The 12,295-nt window shown below is 39.9% G+C and overlaps 1 protein-coding gene across 3 annotated transcripts in view; it reads left to right on the top strand.

Moving 5' to 3' along the window:
- ATP6V1H (ATPase H+ transporting V1 subunit H) overlaps nt 1-12,295 on the top strand; it is a 62,610-nt gene that overhangs the window by 26,893 nt on the left and 23,422 nt on the right. For all 3 annotated transcript variants that reach the window (XM_061172287.1, XM_061172288.1, XM_061172286.1), the window contains 2 exons: nt 2,205-2,302; nt 6,671-6,863. In XM_061172287.1, coding sequence (XP_061028270.1) covers nt 2,205-2,302; nt 6,671-6,863 — 291 coding nt within the window. The remainder of the gene's footprint in view (nt 1-2,204; nt 2,303-6,670; nt 6,864-12,295) is intronic.

The following is a 12,295-nucleotide window of genomic DNA, read 5'->3' as shown; positions in this document are numbered from 1 at the left end:
TCTTTTTTAAATTTTTTAATAGATCTTTATTGGAGTATAATTGCTTTGCAATGGTGTGTTAGTTTCTGCTTTATAACAAAGTGAATCAGCTATACGTATACATATATCCTCATATCTCCTCCCTCTTGCGTCTCCCTCCCTCCCACCCTCCCTATCCCACCCCTCTAGGTGGTCACGAAGCGCCGAGCTGATCTCCCTGTGCTATGCGGCTGCTTCCCACTAGCTATCAATTTTACATTTGGTAGTGTATATATATCCATGCCACTCTCTCACTTCATCCCAGCTTACCCTTCCCCCTCCCCGTGTCCTCAAGTCTATTCTCTACGTCTGCGTCTTTATTCCTGTCCTGCCCCTAGGTTCTTGAGAACCTTTTTTTTTTTTTTTTTAAGATTCCATATATATGTGTTAGCATTCAGTATTTGTTTTTCTCTTTAAGACTTACTTCACTCTGTATGACAGTCTCTAGGTCCATCCACCTCACTACAAATAACTCAGTTTCATTTCTTTTTATGGCTGAGTAATATTCCATTGTATATCTGTGCCACATCTTCTTTATCCATTCATCTGTTGATGGACACTTAGGTTGCTTCCATGTCCTGGCTATTGTAAATAGTGCTGAAGCAGCATCTTTTATATGCTCGTTTATATGTGAGTCCTGAAGCTGTAACTAGCAACGAAGAATCCATTTTTTAAATGTGTCATGTATTTCAACATAGTAGGGTAAATGGACACAGACAAGAAAAAGACTTACAGTGAACCAAGAAATTCTCGTGTTGAGAGGAAATCGATGATAAATGGAAGAGGAGAGAGTGCCCTAGGCTGCCTTTTATTCATTATTGTAGAAACCTTGCTTAGGCTCTCTCTCTAAACAAGGAAGATGGAATTCTCCTTTTCACAAAGAGTTACTTAGCTGCTGACCTAATTGGAAAAATACCTATTTTTTTTTCCTGTTATGGAAGATTGTTTTCGAGCTGAAAATTCACTTTTTTTTTTTTTTTTTTGGTCATTAATTTCTGCGAATGTTTTGGGTTTTCAGGCAAATTAAGTTACTGGATATAGTGTGCTTTTGGGCAACTGTGTTCACTACTTTCTAGGTAAAATCTAAGATAACCTTTTCATGATAACTTTTGATTATTCCACCAAGTATATCATTGTGTTTTTGTATTTGAGTGCCTGGAATTCTTTGAAGTGTTAGGTCTTAACAAACTTAGTTTAAATTAAAACATAGAGCTGAAGTGGCATCATGTCTGTTAGGTTTTGTGACTTTATATGACATCCACGATCCTCTCCTTTCTTTCTTTTTTCTTTTTGTTAGCATGTTCTTTAAGGCTGGGGTCTGAAATTTCCCCACGTCCCTCCATTTGCTATAGATGTAAGGCTCAGGGTAAATATTTAGGGAGGCACCCAGGCCGGGTGTTACTCCCAGCTTTCCTAACGTGGAGGAGCGTGCGACTTCTTGGGGATATTTATTCTATTTATTTCAAGCTTCAGATTTCACCTCAATTTCTCTAACATAGTGCCTGTTGAACTGATAGTTTAAAAATAAATCAGTCTTTTTCAAGTGTGTAAGTAGACTTTTTATATGCTGTATAGTTTTTTTTTTTTTTAAGTTCTTATTTATTGAGTTTCTGTGACATGTCTAGCTCTGTGCTAAATGAATTACTTTACTTAATCCTAAGAGTACCCTTTCAGGGTGCTTGGGGGTATCATCCTCATTAAGGATGAAGAAATTGAGCATTGAAAAGGTTCGGAAACTTGCTCAAGATCATTCAAATATGGACCTGTCTCAAAGCATACACTTTTATCTCTTTCATTTTATTGTTGTTCTTTGATATTTGTATAATTATGAAGAGCAGTATTCTCTGTGTCGTGCCTCTACTCGGGGCTAAGTGAAACATTGCAAGGTAATAAGCTGTTTATCAAACCATATCAAAGGCATAATTACTTTGTTCCTTGATTTCCCTGACTGGATGTGTTCAGTGGGCCTGAACCATGTAGGCTTAATTTGGCAAAAGAAGTCAGCTTCGTTTCTAGGAGGAAGAGAGAAGAGCAACAAGGATTGACTTTTGAAAAAATATTTGAGACTTTTGGACTTTTCAGATGATAAGAAGCTCTAGTAAAAACCACTCCAGAGTTTGCTAGCTGCATGACCCTGTGACTTGAAGTGCTTTCCGGTTCTGAACGCTGTGCTTCTCCCCGCACAGAGCTCTCAGTACGTGCAGTGTGTGGCCGGGTGTCTGCAGCTGATGCTCCGAGTCAACGAGTACCGCTTTGCCTGGGTGGAAGCAGACGGGGTGAACTGGTGAGCGCCCTTTATTTTGACTGTGGGGTAACATTTAAAAGCATCTCTCCTTGACAATTTCAAAGAAATGAATACATTTAATCATCTAAAAGAAGGTTTTTTTAAAAAAAATGTCTTGTGTGAGGTTTCTGTGCAGGAGACTCTCTCTAGCGACTCAGAGCCCCTGGTTTCCCTGGAGGTGTGTCAGGTCGGCTCCCTCTGCCTCGTATGGAACGTTCCAGACTCCAGCAGGAGAGCAGGCGCTCAGCACAAGCATCTTGTTTGTGCACACACTTTAGTTTTCCCTGTCATTTAGGAGAACTTTGGTTTCCGTGTAGGGAACGGATTACCAGTCAAATTCCCGCAAGTCAGCCAAGGGCCAGCTTTGCAGGCAGCCCTTTCTGAGGATAGCTGTCTCCGGACCATGATGTTAACTCTTTTCCGCACAGAAACTTAAAGGTGAACTACACAGATGGTGTTTCCAGTCTTTTTACTTTCCTAAAAGTGATGCAGTATTTTGGGCAATACAATAAGAAAGGATAATTATTTCTTTCACTATTATATCGTCTTCCTAGGTGATTCCGTCATTCTCCAATTTTCTTATAATTTTAGTCTTCAATATTTATTAGCATAGTTGAGAATTATGGATGAATAATGATGAAATAAGATCTAGGATGATGAAATAGTGTGATTCTTCAAATTATAGTTAACAAACTCACCAAGATCACATAGTGTATCTTAGGTTTATAAATAGGTCCAATGGACCTGTATTGTAATTGCAAGATAAATTGAATTTTATTCTATTAAACAAAAAGTAGATTTTATTTTTTGTTCTTTGGAAGACCTGTAAGAGAGAATAAAAGTCATGAAACAGCAGTTTATACAAATAGTTACAATTGCTTAAAAAATAAACTCAAATACTAGAATTTGGTCCAGTGGACCGAGGCTAACGAAATGCTGCTGTTCAAAATATTGTTGGCACTAATATTTTGGAGGATGGTAAGCAGTATTAACTATTCAGTTTAGCAACAAGAGCAGGCATAAGTACAATCTAGAATATTCCATGTTCAACCTACACACTTTGATATGCTAATGCCCACTAACAAGGTTAGTAGTAATCAAATTAATACAGAGACTTTTAGGTTGAGAACAGGCATTAATAAAGGTAGAATATGTTAACTTGCTGATAGTAGGGCAATTTAGAAAAGTCATTGAATTTTTCCACTTTTTTAGAAAGAAAACACGTACTTTTTACTCTGCCATCTCTTTTGTTTAGGGTCGAAAGTTTTCTTTTTTTCCTTTTTGGTGCTCCTCAGATCACAAGCAGGGATCCTGAGAGGAGAAAAAATTGTAAGCATAGCCTGTTTGAGGAGAGTGGAAGAGGGCTGATGGTTTAAGACCCCAGGACATTTTTATCTCTGCATAGTTTCCTTTCTTTCCTTCTTGGTTACACGAATGACACACACTCTTTCTGAATGTTTCTGGGCCCGTGTAAGACCAAGAGTATGCTTTGACTTCACTAGAAAGTCTAAAGATTAGCACTGATTTTTTAAATACTGGAGCTAAAAGGGGGCTTTTGCTGGGGTAATTGCTTCCCCAAATCCAACGGCCATTTATGAACATTTATATCCTGACATTTGAAGTATTTTGAAAGTATAAAGTAGTATATAAATGAAAGGTAAGATTAAAAAAAAAATATTGCGTGGTGAGATGCGAGGGGCCCATGGGTCTGACGAACAGCAGGAAGTGTGCACATCAGCCAGTGGTCAGCTGTTTGTCTCCCTAGTCCCTGCATTGGCATGATTTGAAAAGAAAAATCATAATTAAAAAGCAGAGCACAAAATAGTTATTTTGGCGTCATGGACCTTAACCTTCTTTCTGATCTTGGATTTGACAGTTTGTGCTTTTCGCGCTCTCTGCGTGATGTTATACCATATATTATGGGGAGTAAAGGAAACATATGTGGTCCTTTCCTTTAAGAGATATACAGCCTAGCTGGAAAGTATGAAACACCTAACAAAGGTAGCACATAGGATGCCACAGCATCTTTTAGTAACTTTTCTAGTGACTTTAAAAGTAACACTAAACTCAGCAGTTTGCGAGGGAGAGCAGAGACCTTACATGGTAATTAGCACCCGCTGGTTCTTCAGGCCCAGCTCGAGGGCCACAGCCTCTGGGAATCCTCCCTCCCCCTGCACTGGGCTCTCAAGGAACGTGGACGGTGTCTTGTTTTTGCCCGTTTTATCCCCGTGCCTTGCGCTGTACCTGCCACATAGACCCTCAACAGATACTTGTTAAATGACCGTGTTTGGGTTTCTGTTGGGCCTTTGTGTCCTTTGTCCCCCTTAGCTCGCTCTTCCTGCCTCACTGGATCCAGAGTTAGGGTTCTTGCCCCTAAGGGAATCCCTGCCTTATTCCAGTGAACAGGGGCCTTATTTTGCTTCATTAGGGCGTTTCTGTGGTTGATATTTGGGTATAGAAGACCACCTTGTCTCTGCAGTAGAATCCCGTCTACTGTGGGCACACTTTAACTCTGTTCAGCTTCTCTGTGGTGTCCGCATCGCTGAGCACGCCTCCCCTTGAGACCTTCCATCTGGGTCTGAGCACCAGTATATTGGCCTTGAACTCTCCTTCGCCCCTCTCATTGTTAAAAGTTTTTCCTTTTAACAGAGAGAATTTAATGTGAAGAAATTAAATTCTCCCTAGGTATAAACGAGGTATAAATTTGTGAACTGGGTTTCTGAAAACAGATAAAGGGACTCTCAAGTGTCAGAGATCCTACTACCCCTAAAGCGGGGAGCAAAGGTAAGAGGTTGGAGTTGCCAGGATCCCTGGGCTGCAGGAGGGGCTGCATGAAGTGAAGCTCAGGCCTGGAGGGGCCAGTACAGCTCAGCTGGGGCTGGGTCCCCATGCTCGAGGTCGGGGACCCAGACAGCGGGTGCTGGTGTCTCGAGGGTACAGGGACGCGCGTTCTGCCAGAGCCCGTGCAGGATGAATCCAGTCGCTGCGGCGGGTGAAGAAGCGTGCCGACGCGATGCTGGCAGGAACAGGAGGTCGACAGGAGAGGTCCCTTCTTCCTCCATCCCTGAGTCAGCCGCGAGCACCTCCTGTCGCCGAGCCAGCGGGGAAAGCGGAAATGGGGAACGCGGAAAGTGAATTGTCAGCCACAGCATCCCAGAGTGTAGCAGGCTGACCTTAACAAGTGGAACAGTCTGAGCGCAAAGGAAGCCAGGTACCAGGGTGCTGATAGTGTAAAATGCTGTGCTTTGACCGCTGTTGAATGCTGACATCAATATTAAATAAAAGCAGGCCTTACGTACCAACCAAAAGTAGAACAGATTCAAGGGAGAAATCATGCATGAGAAAATTAAGGGCAATTCATAAGTGTATACAAATCACAAAAATGGGGAAATGGCACAAATATAAGCCTTCCACTAAGTTAGTAGTTGTAAATCGTAAAATTAGATTTAAAGTGTATTTAATTTTGTTAATCGACTTTTATTTTTTAGAGCAGTTTTAGGTTTACAGAAAAATTGGAAGCACAGAGTGCCCATATGTGCCTGCCCTCCCAAAGTCTTCCCTGTTACTAGCAGCTGCTGTTAGTGTGATACCTTTGTTTCAATTGATGAACCAATGTTGATATGTTCTTACTAAGTTTACACTAGCGCGCGCTCTGTGTTGTGCGTTCTGTGGATTTTGGGTCCTCTTTAGCCCCTCTGGTCGCTGTTTAGCCGTCTGATTTGATGGTTTCTGTCCCTTGTGTGAATGCAGGCATGCCCCGGGGAAATTTCCTTAGTGCTTTCCTTGGTGTAACCTGTCATTTCCACACCGCTTTCCCAGTTCCCTTATCAGTAAGACGGGAGGCTGAACTAGAAGCTTCTGAGGTTCTGACCCCAAATTTGATGATTGGCTGTGTGTCAAATTCAGACGCATGACAGGCTTTTTCCAAACTCATTTCCTCTTTTCTCTGTCGAGTTTCCTAAATATTTTTAAAGCTATAAATGATCCTCTTGGATCATTTTCAGTCCAGACTGAAAATCTTGATTATACCGTCTGGCTTCACTGAGATGTACATCCGCCGTGTCACCATGTCCTGAGGCTTTTACTTCTTGAATGTCCGTCAGGGTCCTCCTACTGTTCCCTCTGTGGGCCGTGCTCCCTGCAGCGAGGGCGGTGGTGTCCTTGAGACTCTGGAGAGAGGCTTACGTGACGCCGTGCAGGACTGGCCCTCTGTGAGCAGGGGTCTGGCTTGCTCGTTCCTTCGGCGGAAAAAAGAGAGGACGTGATTCAGAGAGACTGATCCATTAGCGCAAAAAGAACAATCAGTTATTTCTTCTCTCCTGTTGTGCTGTCATGTTAAATGTTTTCTCAACGTTTGTTCCTTTTCAGCATCATGGGAGTTCTGAGTAACAAGTGTGGCTTTCAGCTCCAGTATCAGATGATTTTTTCTATATGGCTCCTGGCGTTCAGTCCTCAGATGTGTGAACACCTGCGACGCTACAACATCGTTCCTGTTCTGTCTGACATCCTGCAAGAATCGGTCAAAGAGAAAGTGACAAGAATCATTCTTGCAGCATTCCGGGTATGTGTTTTGTGTGTGTGTGTGTGTGTGTGTATAAGGGATTTTTTTTACTGTGGAGCATATTTCAGGGCTTTTATCAGGTGGGAAAAAGTCGCTTGTTCTCCATGTAGTAATGGAACTGTGGCATCTTGGTGAGCTTGGAGTAAAATATCACAGTTTGTACTCATGGCAGGGGGAGTGGACAGGTGGGGGGAAGCCATCTAAATGGATGGCACGTAAGAGTGGCTGGGAGATGGTAGACCTACAAATCCAAGCTATTGGCTTTAGAATTTGTGTTTTTAACCATTGTTTGTTCTTATGCTTTCTTTAAACAAACGACAAATATAAAATAAAAGGTTGTGCAGATGTATTGCAAAACCATAAATAGCGTAGACACCACATTTGCCAAATATAGTCACTAACATCTTTCAGATTTTTCTAAGCAAATAGAGATAAATATATAAATAGGTGTCTAATTTTGTATTTAAAAATAAGTGGTGTCATGTTATAAATACTGTTCTATAACTTTATTCTTAACAATATGTAATAAATGTGTTTTCATTTTCCTGTAGTAGATCTTCAGTATTCTTTTCAGTGTCTATATTCTACTGTGTTGATGTAAAGTGGTTTATTTAATCAGTGTCCTATTGATGGAAATGTGAGGTGTTTCCAGTTTCTTTTACATATGTTTTCCCACTTTGATGAGTATTTCGGTTGGGTAAGTTCCGGAGATGGAATTGCTGAGTCAAAGAATATACTTTTTACCAGTTCTGATAGATAATGTCAAATCACCTTTCAAAAATGTGCAAATTTATGTTTCCAGTAATTATATATCGGGCAAGAATACAGAGAGTCCCTACTTTCTCTTAGTGCATGGACTTTTTTCTAAATTGGAAGCTGTTCATGAAGTTGGCGTGAAGACTCTTTTAAAAAAATAGATTTTCTTAATTGGTGAACTGTTAGGAAAGATAGTCATCCTTGATTCAATATCTTGGCAATTAGATTATCCTAGAAAGATGTTTTGGATTATTATTTTTTTTTCCCTTTGTATGACTTTCACTTCTGGGAAATAGAAAGATCAACAGTTGCCTGAGTGATAAACATGGAAGTGAATTTTATTTTTTCAGCTCATATCTACCTACCCTTTTCTGTATGTTAGTTACATATTTTTTACGTTAAAATATCTATCTTTCCAAATGTTGAAGATTGTAAACATTTAGCACAAAATTATTTCTTTTGATAGTTTGTTAATAAGGTGACTTGTTTGTTTAAGGTGAAATATAGGTGTGGGAAGAACTGCTGTAGAACTCAGGGTCTTATTTCAGCTGTTCTCTTGTTTCATAGACTATATCTCTACACTTGTATCTTTCCCCCTCAGTTTTGATAAACTTACATGGTTTTTTGTAAGTGTCATTTAGATAATATAGTGAGTGCTGTGAGTTTTAGGAAGAAATCAGATACTAATAATTTATAGTAATGGATTGAGATTTAATCTAAAGCTCAGCATAAGCTGCTTTATTTTTTGTTTTTTTTTAAATAAATTTATTTATTTATGTATTTTGGCTGTGTTGGGTCTTTGTTGCTGTGTGTGGGCTTTCTCTAGTTGCGGCGAGCGGGGGCTACTCTTCATCGCGGTGCGCGGGCTTCTCATTGCAGTGGCTTCTCTTGTTGTGGAGCACGGGCTCAGTAGTTGTGGCTCGCGGGCTCTAGAGCGCAGGCTCAGTAGTCGTGGCGCACGGGCTTAGTTGCTCTGCGGCATGTGGGATCTTCCCGGACCAGGGTTCGCACCCGTGTCCCCTGCGTTGGCAGGCAGATGCTTAACCACTGCGCCACCAGGGAAGTCCGTTTTTGTTTTTTTTTTGAGACAAGCCATTTGTCTTATCAAATCATTTATTTATTTATTTATTTATTTATTTATTTATTTATTATTGCAGTTGATTTATAATATTACATTAGTTTCAGGTGTATAACGTTGATTCAGTATTTTTATAGAGTATACTCCATTGAAAGTTATTACACAACAATGGCTGTCGTTCCCTGTGCCGTACAGTATGTCCTTGCTGCTCATCTGTTTCACACACAGTAGCTCGTATCTGTTAACCCTGACCCCTGTCTTGTCCCTCCCCCTACACCCCCCAGCATAAACTGCTTTGCACATAATGTATGTGGCAGCTGTTCTAGCTGAGCTTCCCACAGACCTTGCTTAGCATTTTGTCCCTTCTCTAGTTCCTCCTCCCATTGATTTTCATGTTAAGTCATTATTATGTTAGATAAAAGGGTCATTGGAAGCAGGTACCTCTAATATGGGTATATGGTAGGTGAGAGGTGTTTGTTGGTATTAGCTGGATCCTACCTTTGAGCTGTTCCCTCCCCCTCTCCCTCCCTCCCGCTTCCCTATCCTATTCTATCCTATCCTATCCTTTCTTTTTCCTGTTCCTCCCCCCACCCCCGATTTCATGTATTATCTGTCCACCTCTCAATGCATCAGATGTGGACTTTGTATTTTGTTTGAATCTGTCTTTGATGGAGAGACTTCATGAAGTCACCATGATGAATATTTATGGTATACAAAGTTCAAAAAGTCACAAGAAGTATAAAGCCAGACTGAGATTCTTAGTTTTCTTTTGACCTGATTTGGGAGCTCTCCAGTTTGATTATCTGCTTTTTATGGAAATTTGAGGGGTACAATAGCATAGCCCTTTTCTAACTTTCCTTTCCACGTGGTGTGTTAGCAAGAGTGTAGGCTCTGGAGTAGAAACGCCTAGGGGTGAATCCCAGCACTAGGTTGCTGGGAGAGTGGCTTGAACTCTCAGAGCTGATTTCTCCACTTGTGAAAGGTGGTTAGTGATACTTAACTCACTTCAAGATTGGGTAAGAATTCAACGAAATAACAGACGAAGTGCCTGGCAATAGTAAATATACAGTCTGTATTTATTTTCCTGCCTTTTCGCTCCATAAAAGCATAAAATACTAGCAATTTGCCTCTTTAACGCCCACCTCTAGAAATTGCATTCTAAGTTAATGTGGAACCTAGGCAAAGATCAAGTGCTGTTCTGTTTGATTTAGAAAAGACAGCATGAATATTTTACTAATGTTTAGCAAGATTTAAAAATCTTATTTATACTTCATTTGCAGTTTCAATTTTTTACCCACAATGTGTTGAACTTATGCTAATTTCTCGGCTTCTATTGTCTAATTTGGATTTCAGATTATTTAAAATACACCCAACCTATTGACAGGTATATTAGTTTTTTGGACTCTCCTTGATAAATTGGGACAGTATAATCATTGCATGGTTATACTGAAGACTGAATATCAGAAGAACATCTTTAGACATCCAGAACTTTGATGTACACAACTGAGTTAAAATCGAGCCATTAGTAAGGACATAGTAAAGCCATTTGATTTAGACCATCGAATAGGTGTAAAAAATGACGTGTTCTTTTTTTTCTTCGTTATTCTCAAATTCCTGTAACCTTTAATAAAGATTTCACCAATGAGGTTGTTTGAGGATTGTCTAATTATGCACTTTTCCTCACATCCTGAAACTCAGGAAGGGAATTTTTGTGCTTTTGGAAGCTTGCTGAGCTGCTGTGAGCTGAAGAAATCTAGCAGCTGTTAATTTTTTTTTTTTTTTTCCATTTGGCTGGGTGAATTTATTTTTGAAAATGTCTGTCTCACTTATTCATAGCAGGTGCTGAACTCCAGGTCTCCATGAATGTTATTCCATTGGTTAACTTGATATGTCAATCTTTCGTTTCTAAAATAAATTAGAATGTTTTTTGAGGCTGTGACTGAGAAAGACATTCAAGACCATATTTGTTGTGTAGAGTTTTTCTCTTTTTGGCTCTGTTTAGTCAAGAGCCTCCGTAATATGTCAGATAATAAGATAAATTGTATTTTACAACTGCATCGTTTTCAGCATAAAGGCTTAGAAAGAAATACCACCAAACTGAATTTGGATTTACATTAGCTGTACTAACCATGATGTTTAACTCACACCCACACGCATATGCACACACAGACACAGGCAAACACAGACTTACATCCTCCTGTGCAGACAGTTCACAGTCATAACCCCTTCAGAGAGACCTGCTCTGGTTTGGGTGTGTGGGGACTGTTTCGCCCACTGCTTTCACATAGAAGTGTTGCTATCAAGAAATTTTATTCCTAGGTCTATCCCTCATTCCTTATTTCAGGAATTTATCTCTCTTGTTTATTAGATACCAGGTTTGGATGAGGTTTGGTAAGACTGAGACATTTTTAATCTTGGGGTGAGTCCCGTAATACAGCGCTGCTTCGGGTGTGGTCTGCATGTCAGTGCAGTTCTGTCAGCTGTTGGTTAGCAGCCTGCAAGGGATAAGTACAGAAAGTGAGAGCAAGCATTTAGAAACTTACAGTAATCTGACATGTCTGTCAAATTTAATAATATAAGATTTGAGCTTGTATTTTGCATGTCTTTTAAAGTTCATTTTTCTAGAAATTCATTTTTATTGTATTTTTTGCTAAAAGTATTTGTTCCTGACTGATTGGAAATTGAAAATCAAACAGAACTGGTCTTCACCACAGATGGTTTGAGAAGCACTGCTTTAACATGTATGTTACAAGGTTAGCAGTTTTGGTGAAGGAAGGATCTGAATTGTCACTTGGTTCCACCTTGCTCTTAGTGAAGTCAAGGTCGCTCTGCACCGTTACTTGGACACAGGCCAAAATGATATTTACGCTTTTGATTTTGTTGTGGTGAAGATGCCATTGAGTTTAGCGTCTTTAAAGAGTACACTGCTGCCGGATGATCTAGGTTTGTTTCTGGTAAATTCATTTTCCAAAGTATTTTTCACACCCCTTTTATTCTTTGGAATGTGATGGAGAGATGAAATTAAAACATGTTTTGAGGGAAAAACAGGGAGGGTTTATTGATTGGTTTGACATAGGCTTGAAGGAAAGGGGAGCGTCAAACGTGACTAAGTTTCGAAGTGCTGTTGTCTTAGAGAATTGAGAGGAGAGATGGTTTCAGAAGAGCGCCATCGGGCTGTTCTTTACCAGTTACACTGACTGGGTTGAGGTTATAGTTGAAACTGTTAGTTATGATAATATCTTAAATATGAAGTGTAACTCTCCAGGCAACAAATATGTAGGACCATATGAACAGAAGAGTTTTGATATGTTTCTAAATTTAGGAGAGATAATAGTAAGAAAAGTAACTGGAAAAGGTAACAGAGAAAACTAAGTAGACTAATAAGTAAAATCTCACAAAAGTGAGGGGTGAAGGTAGGAGTTTCATAAAGGGAGACGTTATCAGAATTCAAGGCACCCTACAGTTTAAGGTCTTTATTTGAATTCCATTATGGTCAGAGAACATGTTCTATATGGTTCCAATTCTTTGAAATCTGAGATTTGTCTTATGCTCATCTTATGGTCTGTCACGGTGAATGTAGCATGTGTACTTGAAAAGA

The sequence above is a fragment of the Eubalaena glacialis genome, chromosome 17 (genome assembly GCF_028564815.1).
Source record: "Eubalaena glacialis isolate mEubGla1 chromosome 17, mEubGla1.1.hap2.+ XY, whole genome shotgun sequence".
NCBI lineage: Eukaryota > Metazoa > Chordata > Mammalia > Artiodactyla > Balaenidae > Eubalaena > Eubalaena glacialis.
Note: the sequence above shows the minus strand (reverse complement) of the source record. Positions and strands in the feature narration are given on the sequence as shown.